The sequence below is a fragment of the Pseudorasbora parva genome, chromosome 6, assembly GCF_024679245.1.
Source record: "Pseudorasbora parva isolate DD20220531a chromosome 6, ASM2467924v1, whole genome shotgun sequence".
Taxonomy (NCBI): domain Eukaryota; kingdom Metazoa; phylum Chordata; class Actinopteri; order Cypriniformes; family Gobionidae; genus Pseudorasbora; species Pseudorasbora parva.
Window position 1 is genome coordinate 24,650,485 of NC_090177.1, and position 17,358 is coordinate 24,667,842.

General features: G+C 38.6%; 1 protein-coding gene across 3 annotated transcripts in view; it reads right to left on the reverse strand.

The window, feature by feature from the left end:
* Positions 1 to 2,129: 2,129 nt before the first annotated feature.
* camkvl (CaM kinase-like vesicle-associated, like) overlaps positions 2,130 to 17,358 on the reverse strand; it is a 75,012-nt gene continuing 59,783 nt past the window's right edge. For all 3 annotated transcript variants that reach the window (XM_067446380.1, XM_067446379.1, XM_067446381.1), the window contains 10 exons: positions 13,647 to 13,753; positions 13,308 to 13,439; positions 12,867 to 12,941; positions 11,177 to 11,315; positions 10,153 to 10,273; positions 9,980 to 10,055; positions 6,585 to 6,721; positions 6,387 to 6,465; positions 6,216 to 6,303; positions 2,130 to 4,537 (listed from right to left, as the gene is read on the reverse strand). In XM_067446380.1, the coding sequence (XP_067302481.1) occupies positions 3,215 to 4,537; positions 6,216 to 6,303; positions 6,387 to 6,465; positions 6,585 to 6,721; positions 9,980 to 10,055; positions 10,153 to 10,273; positions 11,177 to 11,315; positions 12,867 to 12,941; positions 13,308 to 13,439; positions 13,647 to 13,741 (2,265 nt within the window). In that variant the 5' untranslated portion in view covers positions 13,742 to 13,753 and the 3' untranslated portion in view covers positions 2,130 to 3,214. The remainder of the gene's footprint in view (positions 4,538 to 6,215; positions 6,304 to 6,386; positions 6,466 to 6,584; positions 6,722 to 9,979; positions 10,056 to 10,152; positions 10,274 to 11,176; positions 11,316 to 12,866; positions 12,942 to 13,307; positions 13,440 to 13,646; positions 13,754 to 17,358) is intronic.

The window sequence follows — 17,358 nt, forward strand, 5'->3', positions numbered from 1 at the left end:
CTCTGTCCAGTCAGAGACATATTGTGTAATTGATGTTTTCAGTTTTCAGTTCAATTAATTAAATCCACGTAAATGGAACACTACAAGATGTCACCAAAATCACGTCCCCTTTAAATCTTTCAGAAAATTATGTAAGTCTATCGAATCATTGGCTGCTGAATATCGTGTATGGTATCGTGAGATTAGAGTATCGCTATAGCCCTAGTCCAGAACAAGCCTCTTCATTCATAAATAACACTCCCACAATTTCTTCATATTGACTCAACCAAGTGGGTAAAAACGGTGAATCATTTAATAACGAAACATCTCTGTTGCTGGGAGATGCAACTTTTCTGCTTTGTTTGGAACTATTTTCGTTTGCCAAATAGAGCAAAAACAACTTATTGTTTATTGAACTGTTGTATAAATTTGAATATCATGTTGCAATTGTGTTGATATTTTAGAAAATTGCACTCTTGCGCGTGATAGGTCTATACACTGATACAAGGGAAATTCATATCTTGAATTTGGGGGGCATTTTTATTCATTTTGGTACCTTATACGACACTATTTTATGTTAACAGCAGACTAGCTTTCTTGTTGTTAAGCTTAACATAATTCAGCTGGCTGTAATGAGGTGTATAAATAGTGTTTTAATTTCACAGCGGTGACAAACAGTGCAGAGGTTTAGGGAAACCACGATCGTTACCTGGCTGTCACCAATGAAGGTGAATGCGGGAGTTGTTTGTGGATGCTGCTCCTCTGCTCTGCAGAGCACTGTTGTGACTGTGACAAGGGATGTCGGAGAGTGAAATGGCCTTGTGTGGTCTGGCAGAAGAATAAGTAGTCAGGTCTACTCTCACCAGTCCTTGTCTTTATAGGAATGAATTGTCAGAACAATTAGGTGACTAAGATTGGATCTATGCTTGGTATCGTTGATGAAATATGTGATGATTAATACAAGCAGCATTGTATGTTATAGGCTCAAGCTGAGAAAATTGTATGTGTTTGCCTTTGAGAGCATATTGTGCTTAAGTTTAAAAAAAGTGAACCTATATGTAATCTTCAGGTTGCCTAATAACGCCTGAGGATTCTATTGGAAAAATAAACTACGGTGCAGCAGTGCAAGGCAAGAGTAAAGCAAGAGTAAAATCTATTCTGGCTTTAATGTGATATGTATAAATGTCAGTTAGATGATTCACAGAATGCTATTATGCTGTTGTCAAACCCTAAGCATAGTGTGATGCAATACCAGTCATCGATGAAAAAATATTGGTGTAATTGTGTTTTTTAAGCGTTTTGTATGGTATTGCACACTGACCGGCCAAAAACAAAGTCGCTGTTTGGATTTAAATTGGCAAATGCTTAAGAGTCAATAATGGGATCATTATTTCTTAAACAACCATGTAGGAAGACACTTAATGGCCATATTCCAGGATGACAATGTCAAGATTCATCAGGCTCAAACTGTGAAACAATGGTTGAGAGGGAGCATGAAGAATCATTTTCACACATGAATTGGCACCATGAGTCCACACCTTAAATTCATTGAAAGTCTTTGGGATGTGTTACATCAAAAAATTGGAAATAACATCGCAACATTTATTTCCATCAAGAGGCGCATCAATTTTTGGTCAAGATGTTGTATTGACAATTAAAGTCTCCTCCAGCACATCCCACAGACTTTCAATGAATTTAATGGACGTGCCAAATCATGTGTGAAAATGATTCTTCATGTTCTCGCCCAACCATTCTTTCACAATTTGAGCATTTGCATTTGCCTATTTAAATGCAAACAACAATTTGTGGCCGGGCAGTGTATTTTTTTGTTTTGTTTTTTTGTTACTGTCTGTTTTTTCTTCTCTAATCTGGGACATGAGTCTGGAAATAAAGTTGAATTGGATATAACCAAATGCTTCAGTGTATACCAAGAATATTGTTGCTGAACTAGCTACAGCTATAGTTTTAACAAACTTGATAGATGGCAAGTGCCTATGTTAGCCCTTTCACAATGTATTTTAAGCAACTTTGGCATACTTGATGCAAAGTCATTTTGGAATTGTAATATTTACTATAAGCCTATTTATGTAACAACTATCATTTTATTTCAATAAAAAAGTCATGCCAAAAGAAAAGCCTATAAAACAAGATGGTTTGATCTGAATTTTTATTGAAATATTGTGTAGAGAGTGCAAAAAATAACTTGGAAGAATATTCACATCACCAAAATCTATATAATATTTGGAAAGGTGGAAGCCACAGTTACAATTCACAGACATTTGCAAGGACTTTACATATAGACATTAGATCTTACTTTAGAATATATTAGCAAAAGTATTATACAATGAAGATATATTAGTATGCATCTTAAATTGAGAAAAGAGAGTGAGAGAATGAGAATTAAACAAACATGTATATTATGGACACATAAAAGAGCAAAAAACAAAACAAAACAAAAAAAAGGCAGGGAAAGAGAATATAGTTGTTAAATAGACTCAAAGTTATGATCAGTTATCGCACTCTGAGCATTATCATTCTCAATCGATGAAAGACTGTCATGTTTTGCAGAGACTTATAGAAACTACTGTAAAATGTGAGAATATATAATAATAAGGATGATAAATGAACTAATCTTTTTGGAAATATTACAGAAGGTAAATGATTGATGAGAGTACACAGATGCAATGTTTCAACTTCACTATCTCAGAGCAAAAATCCAAGATGGATGAAGTGACAAAAATCCCCAACACCCTCCAAAGTCAGTACCACGTGAAGAGCAAATGCACAGCGGTTCTCCAAAACAGAGTAGGATGCCAACTTGTTTTAAGGGAACACGTTTCATTAACTGTGGTGTTTTTTAAAGTTATATAAACTTTTGTATCCAAACTCTCCACAGATTCTTCATTATTACAATTATGAAACTGTTTTTTAGGAAACATATTAGTGTTTGCTATGATCTGGTAGTGTAGAGTAGAACCATTTACAAGTGGGATAACCGTAACTGTTTCCTCTAATAATAAAAAATGCTCAGCTACTTTCCTCTTTACACATTAAAAAAGCTTCTTATCCATCACAAACAATCAGTAACGAGGCTCTTTTCGTTTAAGCCCTAGATATCATTGCACAGCCCCAAAAGGTATGCTGTATGCATGGAACCATAATCCATATCCCAAAGATGTTATTGTTACATGGTGCACCTACTTTATTCTTGAGCGTTCACATCCTCCTAGCATTTTTACAAGCCTTTTCCTGACACACTCCCCCTTGGTGATTGGCCAGACCGTTTTGTAGACTTCTGGCCATCGCTGTTTCCCTCATCAGTAGTTGGGTGGCTGTGACCCTGGACGTGACTGGGTGGGGAAGGTGGCGGGTACGAGGGAGGCGGGATGGTCAGGTGTGGTAGAGAAGGCATTGCTGGGCGAGGGGTGGTGGGAAGGGGTGGCGGGGTTGAATGATGGTACGAGCGAGGTCGGGGTGATGGGGAAGAGCTGGCGCTCTTTGCTCTCGGAAGGGTCTCAGGATGATCGCTGATCTGCTCCAGCAAAGAAGGCATGTCCCCCTCGATCTTCTCTAGAACGGCAGCCATTTGCTTCTCAATTTGTTCGATTACACAATCCATTTGCCAGTCTGCGCTGGCTCCACTTCCTGTATCTAGACCACTGTACTGTCCGACAGAATAGGTTGGACAGTATGAGCTCCCGTACCCTGATGCACCATGGACTATCTCCTGCAGCTCCTGCGCAAATACCGATTTATCGTGGCCGAGACTTGAAGATCCCAATCCCCCATACGTACACTGGATGTTTTTCACCGATTGGCTCCCCTTGTCCGGTCGTCCCTTTTTCAACTCTCTGCTCTTGGGGTTGACCTCGCAAGTCGCCCCAACTTCTGCTGGCTTCTCTGCAACTGCTTCTGGGAGCTGTGTTTGACACCAGCTGCTTGCGGCCATATCATGGACTGTGTCTTTCTTGTCTTCTGATTGAAGAGGTGTTTCCTTTCCCGCTGACGAGGTACCGGCTTTTGCATCTGAACATGAGCCATGATCCATTGAGAGATTGGCGGCCATCTTGCGTCGATTTGGAGTATCAGGGAGAGGTGATTTCTTCTCAACATTGCCAACAGTTGTGGCCTCTGGCTCTGTGGGAATGTTGCTCTCTCGTCTGTCTGAGGTCTTAATTGGTTGGATGGGTGCTTCTTTCTGGATCGCTCCTGTTGATGATTTGTCCTCCGTTTCAGAAGTGCTTTCGTTAGTCTCTCTCTTGTTCTGCTCCTCTGCTCGAACTTTTAATGAGCTGTTCGACTGGGCAAGGGTCTCTGTTTCTTTCTCTTCTACTTTTTTGTGTCCTGCTTTGTCCTCTTCTTGATTTTTCACGGGTCTGCTTTCGACGGACACCTCATGGGACATGCTCACAGTAGAAACATCACAGTCTGTTTGTACCCCCTTACCATCTAATCCATCAGTTTTGAGCCCTTTGCCCTGGCCTTCTACAGCAGCATCAGACGTTCCAACTTCGGAGGCTCGGAGGCGCTGCATGAATGTGGTGACACGAATCGCTTTCTGTAAGTGAAATGAAAAACACCAAACACTTAGTACCCAGTGGATTATAAAGTAATGTAAGGTCTTCTTTGCTATGGAGGTGAAATGCATAGTTAACAGTGTGGAAATCTGTGGTATCAGTTTTCCCCCTCGCTTTCATGAGATGTACACATTAGAGATGGGCGTTTTAGTAATTTTCTTCTGTCAGAGGGAGGCATCTTGTTTTTTTCCGCGTATCGAAACATTTTTTCAAGATTTACTGTAATGGTTTAACTTTTCGAAACACTGTTCTGATATATTTAATTATAGCTGTTTTTTAATATGAAAACGCAAGAACCAACAAATTGAATTAGTTGTTAATGGCTGAATAAAATGTTTTAAGTAGGGATGCACAATATATAACAGTACCTAGAAGTAGATATTTAACTATACATGCTAATTTTCCCTATTTTTATATTTAGATGACCTTTGCCGTCATCTAAAGCTCACTTAAAGTTAATATTTAATTTAATAACACTTTTAAATCTAATATTTAGCTAAACTTAAAATGAATATCCTTATATCCTTATTTAATGTTGTGTATATAATTTCTGATGCCTAACATGTACTTGTAGCATTTAAAATGGTTGATTTTAGTTTTATTTTAAAAGTATTTAGACTAAATACTACAGAATTTTAATCTAATTAATTTAAAATTTTAATTTAAAAATGTATCTGTTATCAGCCTTTACATAATTATTATAAGATGAGTATTGAGCCAGAAGTTTTATATCAGTGCATCCCTTTTTTAAGCTATTTATAAAAATTTTAAAGTAAAATACCACAAATAATGTTATTCTCGATAATTGCTGTCACTTTCGAGTGCTCTGCTGCCTGTGCCCATCCCTAGCACACATACAGGATGATCCCCAATTTGATATGCATGTGTAATTGGCAAAAGCATGACGTGAATAAATGAATCAGGGCCACGGTAAGTCATTTGAGGGCAAACTACTTTGCCCCCCCTCCCTCTCTCTCTCTTTTCATAAGAACCACTTTGGTCCTTTTTTTGCACACACAAACACAGGGACAAATTTTCGTACACATACATGTGACACTACAATGAATAGTCAATCTGGAGATTTGTCTGTGAATGAAGGACTAACTGGAATTCAAACTGGAATATTAAGGACACTGTGAGTAAAAGCCAGACGGCATATGACTGAATGCACATGGGACCAGCTGGGCAGTGATAAATTTGTTAGTTACTGGTGTGCAGATACAGGGAGGCTTAAGTACAGTGAGAGTCTTTCCAACAATCCGACTTGAACTACATATTTCCTGAATGATTGTAGCTTGAAGAATCAGGCCAGGCTATGAGACATACACTAGATATGGTGCTAGAGGAAATATGAGTGCCCAAGTCAAAGATTGTTATACAGAGAAAAGAATCTCTGCCTCTAGGCTGCCCCACGAATATCAACAGTACCTTCAACTCCTGGGTATCACATGCAAGGAAAAAGCAAACATTAATATAATAACCATCAGAACCTTTATTAAACAACAGCTTCATTTGCCATTATCATCTTTACAGTTACTGTCCTTATCCATTATCCTATTATTTATTGTGCCGTTTGCTAGAAAAGTGAGTAATGCAATTATTCTTTACATTTTGCAAATGCACACGACTGCTGTGTGTGTGAAATTAAATTCCTCTTACCCTCCACTTTGCCTTTGCAAAGTTTTTCTCAAATTGAGCACAGACTCCTGCCTTCAGATTCTTTTCCGAAGCCCCATTTCCAGCAATCCTAAGAAAAAATAAATATATAAATAAGTGGAGGTATTGTCTCTGAAAGAAATCAACTGTTTGCTTGTTTGTATATTGACTTACCATCCATGCGAAAGTGCAGCTTGTGCAGTAATTCTCAGCATTTGGTCAACATCCATAAGTCTGCAGACTAGCTCTTTTGCTGCATGACATGGAAGAAAGAGACTGAGGGGTAAAGCATCAAAAATAAAACACAATAAAATAAACATTTGAATTATTACTCGTTTGGATCAGGAGCTTCTCAGTTCCTGATCTTAGTACCAGCAGGGGAAATGTCATCCCAGTACGGTGAATCAAATTCAAATTCTCCAGCTACAATGCGGCAGAAGATGATCCGGTTGTGCATGTCGGTGTTCTCCTCCTCAGTTTCATCATAGAAAGGAGGGTTTCCAGACAACCTACAAATGACATTTGTATGATTTGTACTGCTGCGTTTCCTCATACATATGAGTATGTATTTAGGTATAAAAGTGCTGTAAATTTAGGCCTGATTTCACAGATAGGTCTTAGATTAAGCCAGGATTAGACCTTAGTTTAATTAACATTTAAGCAGCTTTTATAAACGTGCCTTAGAAAAAAAACATTACTGGTGTGAATCTTGAGACAAAACAATGGCACTGACATATTTTTAGATTTGTCAGTGCAAGTTGCTTTCAGTTAAAACAGCTCAAACATGCATCTTAGTCTGGGACTACAGGGAGTGCAGAATTATTAGGCAAGTTGTATTTTTGAGGATTAATTTTATTATTGAACAACAACCATGTTCTCAATGAACACAAAAAACTCATTAATATCAAAGCTGAATATTTTTGGAAGTTTTAGTTTTTAGCTATTTTAGGGGGATATCTTTGTGTGCAGGTGACTATTACTGTGCATAATTATTAGGCAACTTAACAAAAAACAAATTTATACCCATTTCAATTATTTATTTTTACCAGTGAAACCAATATAACATCTCAACATTCACAAATATACATTTCTGACATTCAAAAACCAAACAAAAACAAATCCGTGACCAATATAGCCACCTTTCTTTGCAAGGACACTCAAAAGCCTGCCATCCATGGATTCTGTCAGTGTTTTGATCTGTTCACCATCAACATTGCGTGCAGCAGCAACCACAGCCTTCCAGACACTGTTCAGAGAGGTGTACTGTTTTCCCTCCTTGTAAATCGCACATTTGATGATGGACCACAGGTTCTCAATGGGGTTCAGATCAGGTGAACAAGGAGGCCATATCATTAGATTTTCTTCTTTTATACCCTTTCTTGCCAGCCACGCTGTGGAGTACTTGGACGCGTGTGATGGAGCATTGTCCTGCATGAAAATCATGTTTTTCTTGAAGGATGCAGACTTCTTCCTGTACCACTGCTTGAAGAAGGTGTCTTCCAGAAACTGGCAGTAGGACTGGGAGTTGAGCTTGACTCCATCCTCAACCCGAAAAGGCCCCACAAGCTCATCTTTGATGATACCAGCCCAAACCAGTACTCCACCTCCACCTTGCTGGCGTCTGAGTCGGACTGGAGCTCTCTGCCCTTTACCAATCCAGCCACGGGCCCATCAAGACTCACTCTCATTTCATCAGTCCATAAAACCTTAGAAAAATCAGTCTTGAGATATTTCTTGGCCTAGTCTTGACGTTTCAGCTTGTGTGTCTTGTTCAGTGGTGGTCGACTTTCTGCCTTTCTTACCTTGGCCATGTCTCTGAGTATTGCACACCTTGTGCTTTTGGGCACTCCAGTGATGTTGCAGCTCTAAAATATGGCCAAACTGGTGGCAAGTGGCATCTTGGCAGCTGCACGCTTGACTTTTCTCAGTTCACAGGCAGTTTTTTTGGCCTTGGTTTTTCCACAAGCTTCTTGCGACCCTGTTGACTATTTTGAATGAAACGCTTGATTGTTCGATGATCACGCTTCAGAAGCTTGGCTATTTTAAGACTGCTGCATCCCTCTGCAATATATCTCACTATTTTTGACTTTTCTGAGCCTGTCAAGTCCTTCTTTTGACCCATTTTGCCAAAGGAAAGGAAGTTGCCTAATAATTATGCACACCTGATATAGGGTGTTGATGTCATTAGACCACACCCCTTCTCATTACAGAGATGCACATTACCTAATATGCTTAATTGGTAGTAGGCTTTCCAGCCTATAGAGGGAATGCACGTGACGTCATCGTCAGCTGGAGTGACTGTGATTACGCCCCGCTGAGTGGCAGAAAGAATGAGAGGCAGCACTGGTTTACAGCGCGAATGCAGCGAAAACTCACAAAACCAGGCCCGGCGCGGCGGTGCCAGAAGGGGGGTAGGGGGAGGCTTGTCCACGGACCGCATAGTCATCGCTGTTCTGAGCTTGAGACGGACTTGATAATAGCGTGTAATTTTCTCACTCAAACCACTGCCAACTGCTGCAGCTTCTGCTTTTAGAGTGAAACGCTGCACATAACTGCTTGTCTAGGATATGTAATCCTCTGTAATAATTCGTAATAATTGCATATTATCAGCGAAAAGGAGCTAGCAAAAGATCCAGTGTGTATCTGTATTTGCACTCGTCAAATGATTACATTTCCAACGTGTTTTCGCCTCGGTGAGTAATGTAGCCAATCACAGACATGTTTGTGGACTTCTACAACGGAATTGGCCAATCACAGGTGTTTAATTTGGAATCACTCACCGCTCGAGCGCTTGTCCAGGCGTTGAGTTCAGTTAAACACGCGCAGCAATTGTGAAAATAAGAGATTCATTGTGTACTAACGTCACTGCGGAACTTTGTGAGATTGCGTTTATTGAATGAGTGACAGCTTTTAGTGTATATAATGTATATTATTACCACCACTACACGCTTCAAAACACTGACCCATCCATATATACATGTGGGATTCACTTGAAAAATGTGATGAATGACGGTTATAAACATTCTTGTCGAAATGAGGCTCCTAAAAATGTCAGGAAAACACGATTCTTGGCTGCATATCATTATCGATGGATCACTGAATCTTTGGTAAGTTGTAAGGATCGTTTGCTCTACTCTGTTTTCCTCCATCAACTCCAGTCACGCAGCTGCTCTTCTGCCACTCAGCCCCGGCTGAGAGGGCGTGTTACGGCGGGAAAGTGACGTCGATGCATTCCCTCTATACAGCTTGGAGTAAGACAACATGCATAACGAGGATGATGTGGTCAAAATACTCATTTGCCTAATAATTCTGCACTCCCTGTAGGTACTTGTCTATGAAACCGGGGGTTAGTGTTTTAACTCAAGGGTTTTCACATTTTTTTGGTGCCAAAGAACCCCTTAAATATTTTTCTTCTTAAATATGACCCCATTCCTAAAATATAAAGGCAGCTATATTTATTTATAAAACCACATTCATACTGTGTGCTATACTGTGAGTGATACTATGTTTTATACTGTGTATTTCTCATATTTGAATGGTTAAATCTAATGTGTAGGGTCATTAAAAACAAAATCCCCTTATGACATCACTTTTGGTCACTGCCATTAATCAACTTTTGTAACAAAAAAGCATGTTATACATAAATTGGATTGAAAAACGGAATCACATATTTTGAACAATCTTATGAATTTTGACCCCAGACCCCTGTTTAAAAAAAACAAAGAAAATAAAAAATCCCTGACAAACCAATTAAATCACCAACTTACAGTATGTACATAATGACCCCCACTGCCCAACAGTCGACTGGTCTTCCATAGCGATGACGTGCCACCACTTCAGGGGCTGACAGGAAATATGAAGACATTTTTTTTTTTTGTAGGGTTACTGCTTCGCATACTCAAAGTTAAAGAAAAATAAAGATCATATGAGGAATAAATACCCAGGTACTCAGGTGTCCCGCAGGGTTCAGTGATTGAGCCGTTCTCAAACCTGGACAGGTAGAAATCCCGTAACACGACTTTGTTGTGATTACTCTCTCTATAGTACATCAAGTTCTCCAGCTAAAATGACAGAAAAGGCAGAGGGTAAAAAAAATCAATACCTTAATATATAAGTACTGATAGGAGGAAAGGCATGGCATCAGGCCAAAGTATGACTGAATAAGAGGTTGCTGTGTCCAAAAAATGGTGATATTTGTCTTTCATCTGGCCAGTCAAGACCAGAGAGGACATGTCCTTCACCCGCTCTCACTGTGAAGAATGAGTTCTGTCTTTGAAAGATAAATCTGAAAACCCACAGCTGACCTACTCGGTATAATACATGAATCTCAGTCTGTGATATTTCAAGCACAAGCATTAAAAGGAAATGCATCAAAGCTATATCTAAAAACACCCAGGAGGCAACACAGAATTATGCATTACTGACAAGACTGAGCTTTGAGAAAATGAGATGCATAACACATAATAGAGAATGTCTGATGTTGATATGATCCTGCACAGCGTGTATCTGCCGTGCACTAGAGGGCACTATAAACACATGTCTCATGCCAAACAGCATCATAACCTTAATGACTTTAGTTTAAAGCATTAGAAACACAGGAGGTGGCAATATTGTTTATTCCTTTCATATTTGTTTTGAACATTAATGACACCCACAGGGAGCACCTGCAATATTACAGTTGCGCAGTGTTATGAGGACTAGGCGTCTGATTAATATAACTGATTATCATTTAATACTCCACAGATAAAAACATCCCCAGCACACACATGCACATTAACACATGTTAACACATAATTACAGCCTTTGAATCACTATTTTTAGACTATTAATATTAAGGTGCATTAAACAAAGCAAAAACTCATGGTAACATTAAACCGGCCTAGTGCATAAGGGGTTGCTTTCCATTATTGTATTCTATACATGTACTCTCCATTAATAAAAAATGATCATGATTGCATACCAACCTTTAAGTTCCTGTGGACGATGTTGAGGGAGTGAAGGTACGCCACTGCTTCTAAGACCTGGCGGATCACATTGGCGGCATCTCTCTCTGTGTAGTTCCCCTGGTCTAAGATCCAATCAAACACATCTCCACCCGTGGCCCTGTGATGAACACACAGTGAAAAATAAAATAAAAGAAGGGAGATGTGGATATGTGTGTAATTCTTATTTAAATTGTATTTAATTGGTAGTATGCTTGGTAAGGAAAGGAATGGATTATGCAATTGGGCCAGTGCTCCAGGGCATTTGACTAACTGGGATCTTGAGCTGAGAGAGAGACTGACTGACAGCTGGAAATAAGGTACTGCAAATGTAAACAACAACTATCTAATATATATATATATATATATATATATATATATATATATATATATATATATATATATATATATATATATATATATATATATATAGTATAATGTATAATGTAGTTGAGCTTGAAATCAATAGTTTTATTTTTGACCTTGCTATGAAATATGCCAAAATGTGCAGACAACATTTGGGCCGGGCTGTCGTACAAAGAAATTGTGAACACATGCAAAAACAAGAGAGAACCAATGAAATATTAATAGTTGTTATAGTCAATGTATGCCTGTGAGCCTTTCCAGCAAGCAATTTCACCATCTCAGTTAACAATAGACCCGATGTAGTCCGGCGATGAGTAACCCACCACTTCTAGCCAAATAACCTTGAATTTGGTTACATGTCATTTTTTCCAAAATAATTTGTGAGATGTATGATATTCCATCATGTAAGCAAAGTCAACAGTGATTAAAGGTGTTTGGTTTCATTTCTTTGGTTAGACAGCTATTTAATGTTTCACTGACAGGACAATTTTTGCCTTGTTTTAGCCTAGACGTCAGAGCTGTGTTTGGACGGCTATTAGACATCTTTTCTATTTTTTTTTTGCATAGTTAAATAAAACCTGTAGCTGTAGTTTGCATGTATTTGCCAAATAATTTTGTCATATAAAACAATTAGAGAATTTTAAAACGATTTTAAAAATATCACTATATTGGAAGGATTTTGATCCCAAATTTGCTAAACTTTTTCGTTAAAAAAAGTGTTTTCAAATGTTTTTTTCAAATATTTCAAACATTTTCAAATGTTACATAAATCCTAAAAAAAAACTAAATTTAATCAAATCTGGATCGGAACATTTTGCTAATGCAGTGATGCGCAAATGTGAAACTCAGAATATGTTCTCAAACTGTTCAAATTGTTGTGTTTTCATAAATATAATATAACCTATTAACCTATTTATGTAATTCTACATCTGACTTCTTGGGCATCTAATTTAGCGTAACTCTAAATTGCCACCAAAATGCCACATTTGCAACCAGAATCCTGCAAGCTAAATATAATGTCATTCTATGGGATCTTTAAGATCAAAATGGTTTTTTTCTATTAGTCACTCATTACTGTAATCGTAAGAGTTGTAATAGCATGTCAATGTCCTTCATGCACAATCAAATGACAGGGTTTTAATAGAGTTTTAGTTCTGGCTAGATGTGGATATTTGCATGAGGAGCGGAGACAGAAGAAGTGCATTTTCTGAGGTGATGTTCTGGTTTAGAGATGGTGTCCTTGGCCTACTGAAAGCCACTGTGAAGGGATCGTGACTGATCACGGCTAATGTGAGGTCAGACTCACAGTTCTTGTATGATGAAGAACTCTTTCCTGGTCTCGAATGCATCAATCAGCTGCAGGATGTTTGGATGTTTCACCCTGGAATAAACACATGACAGCAAAAAGCTGAATAGTTTCATCTTATGTAAAACCAGAGTAAAAGAGTGAGAGAGGACAGAAATAATCATGCCACGAGTAATACATTCAGCTTCTCTTACCCTCTCCATCTTTCTCTCCAACCCACCATCTTTAAAGAAGTAGTTCGCCCCAAAATGAAAACATACAGCTATATTTTTTTCTTTTGTGCTCTATACAGGTGAAATATGAATTTGATTTGTGCAATGACACAATGGTAAAAATTAGATTTCTGGGTGAACTATCCCTTTAAATTTTCTCTTTGTCCTTTCAGATCAGCACACTCACAAAACCCTACATCATCTGTTGATGTTTTGAGTCACCGTGTACATTTTCAAGATCATGATCTCGTTCTTGGCTGCCTTCCGCACTTTCTTGCCATCTTTCTTGAGGAATTTCTTGCACACATAGACCTTGTCCGTCTGCCGTTCCTTCACCAGGCACAGCTCACAAAATTCTTTCCTGCAGAGATAAATTATACTGAATGCTGAATTTTATGCTAAATACCCCTTATGGTTGTGAATGGTCTATATAAATTACTACACTGTTGAGATAAACACCTATGTATTGGGAAAAATGCGTTCTGAATTCATGTTTAATGAGACCACATGTCTGTAATTGATGGAATGGCTTTCTTAAGGCTATAATGGCAGATCTATGCACACTCACGCCTTGAGGACCTGTCCAATCTCGTATTTGTCAGTGATGTCTGACAGGCTGTTGTATGTCCGCCCATCTCGCAGAGCAAGGCACCCAAATGGCATGACAGCATCCACCTGTCCAGAGGAGAGCAAGCGTACACATACACACAACTATCAATCTCAATAAAACTAATGCCATTCACTCTACAGGAGCATGTGTCTTCACAAACTAGCCTCACTGAGACAGGTCACACCACATAAAATGCGAAATGCTAATGAATGCTATTTTGTGTAAATATAAACTGGAAAATATCATTGGAAATATTGGATATTATTCATCCTACACAAATAGAACCATTTATATGTAAAACATACACATTTGTAAAACATACACACTTCTTGTAAAACAGTCCATTTCTACAGAAATCGTCCCATTGATTGAAATGTGACAATTTGCTACACAGAAATTCATCATGGTTGTGCTTCATGAATAAGGCCCACTGATTATAGGACACTTCCCACAAAAGTAAAACGATGTGTTTCTAAAGGAGGTCTAACTAAAAATAGTGAGAGAGAATTTATTTTCCATTCCTTTCATTATGGGTTTACATTTTCAACTCTGTTTAAAGTTGGGCCATGTCTGAATACAGATTAAAATCTTGTGTGATTTCTCTTTTATCTAGCAATAGACAAGTGAATACATAAAGCAATAACAGGGTTATAAGCCACAGGACTGCAGATTTTGCCTGGATTAAGCTGTCACTCACTAGTGGCCGGCTAGTTTGGGACCAAATGTTAGTTTTTAGTTAATAATAAACTTATATTTTCCATATAATTATTTGTAGTTAATAATGAACTTGCATAATAATAATAATATTAATACACCGCATGATTTTCTCCCTATTAAAAAACAACATCACATAAAATTGCCAAATGCACACACATGCACACAAGCACGGACACTTTGTTTTCATCTTTTATGGGGACTTTCCATAGACATAATGACTTTTATACTGTACAATCTATATCTTCTATCACTATCACCAATCATAGACACGTTTGCATTTTTACATTTCCAAAACAAAAACAAAAAATACACTTCGTATGATTTATAAGCTGTTTTCCTCATGGGGACCCAAAAATGTCCCCACAAGGTCAAGGACTTTGGTTATTACTCACTTTGTGGGGACATATCCTCATATTTCACCCTCTCCTTGTAATACCTATGTCATACTCATGCCATTATACAAATGTGTCATCATATTCCACAAAAACATCCCCCCCCCCCCCCACACACACACACGTCTGGTTCACTATCTTTGTGGGGACTCTCCATAGACGTAATGGTTTTTACACTGTACAAACCGTACATTATATCCCCCTACACTGCCCCTACCCCCAAACCTACCCATCACATTCTGCATTTTTATTTTCTCAAAAAACTCATCCTGTATGATTTATAAGCCTTTTGAAAAGTGGGGACCGCTGGCTGGTCCCCACAATGTAGGTAATCTCAGGTTTTACTATCCTTATGGGGACATTTGGTCCCCACAATGTAATATAAACAAGGGCACACACACACACACACACACACACACGCACACACACACACACACACACACACACATTTAATATCGGGAGAACATCATGCAGTAACAAGAATATCATGTTTTGGGTTGATAATATATAATTGCCCAATCCAAACAACACAATTTGTAGCATTATTTAAAAAAAAAATTATATTACAATATTTGGGAAAAATATTGGTCCAAAAAAGGGGTTTCTGAAGTATCACACAATTACAAGATCAGAAATATAATGCTCAAGTGAAAACAATTCAACAGATGGTTGGGAGGACATGCTTCTCAGTGCAGGGAAACCGAAGATATTTAGGACTGATGGTATCAGTGAGAAAGAATGTGATGAGAGTGACAGCATCTTTATCAGAAGAGAGAGCACTGGACTGTCAGCTGCGTAATCCAGCTCCGACTCTGACTCCTGCCCCTAATCCCTAATCCCTCACATGGATCCATGCAAGGGAGGGGTTCGGGATACAGTAGGAGAGGTCGGGAACAAGTGAAATTACATAACTGGAACATTTTGTAGGACTGCGCTGAATAATTTATGCTGAAAATATGAAGTGACAAAATAGAATATTGTGATATCTATATTGTGAGGTTTTGTCTGCTATTAAAAAGGAAGTGAAGACATTAAAATCATTGATTCACTTCCTAGCTTTTGCTAGACAGCTGTTCATCCTACAGAAAAGTCAACAAGCCATTGTTACGCATATCTCATGTTTGTAATATTTGCATAGCTATTTCTGTTACCTGCCTTCTGGTACCACACAAACAACTCGATAGCAGTCAATTAAAATAAAATTGTGCCACGATGATTTGTATGTGACAGCCCTGTTAGAACATTTCCGCATTTCAATAAATAAAATATGACACCCAAAAAACATGTTACAAGAGTGCCTGATAGTCAAGGGGCTTGTGTCTAAATTAAGATGTAGACGAGATGAGAACATAATGTTGAGGTGTTGCAACATTTTTTTTTTTTGTTGTTGTTTTTGTTTTTTTGGAAAGGCAAATGAAAAGTAAAGATATTGTTAAAATCCTCTAGTTTTCCGAATCGGCTGGTTTCGGAATCACTTGACCCCAATCAGACATGTTTGTTAGAGGGTCTTTACATAAGATGTCTTCTTGCATTCAAATTTAACTAGATAAGGCGCAGCAGAATGAAACAGAACACAGATGTGTTTTAAAAAGTTAAACTATTTTTAACTTGACATGTCATCTTAAAAAATGCAACACTTGCTGTGGCACAGAGGGTAGTGCGTTGCTTTTGAAATATAAAGTGCTGCAGAGCTTTTGGGGACACACCTGGGGTTCGAGCCTGGGCCACATCCCACCATCTACTCCCCCCACCTCCATCCCCCACCCCACCAGGGTCAAGACGATCCTCTGAAGTTCAAACTGAGCATCAGAATGGGGAAGAAAGGGGATTTAAGTGACTTTGAATGTGGCATGGTTGTTGGTGCCAAACAGGCTGTTCTAAGGATTTCAGAAACTGCTATTCTACTGGGATTTTCACACACAACCATCTCTAGGGTTTACAGAGAATGGTCAGAAAAGAGAAAATATATCCAGAGAGCGGCAGTTCTATGGGTGAAAACGGCTTGTTAAAGTCAAACTGGTTCGAGCTGATAGAAAGGCAACAGTAACTCAAATGACCATTTGTTACAATCGAGATCTGCAGAAGAGCATTACTGAACGCACAACACATCAAACCTTGAATGGGCTCAGATGGGCTACAGCAGCACCGTGTGTCACCTCTGTCAGCTAAGAACAGAGAACCGAGGCTACAATTCCCAAAGGCTCACCAAACCTGTACAATCGAAAATTCAAAAAAGTTGCCTGATCTGATTATTCTCTATTTCTGCAGTGACATTTAGATGGTAGGGTCAGAATGTGGCATACACAACTTGAAAGCATGGATCCATCCTGCCTTGTATCAACAGTTCTTACTTTTGGTGGTGTAATGGTGTGTGGGATATTTTCTTAATAAGGCCACTTATTACCAATTGGGCATTGTTTAAATGCCCCAGCCTACCTGAGTATTATTGCTGACCATGTCCATGGCCACATGCACCCATCTTCTGATGGCTGTTTCCAGCAAGATGACATGCCATGTCACAAAGCTCAAATCATCTCAAACTGGTTTCTTAAACATGACAA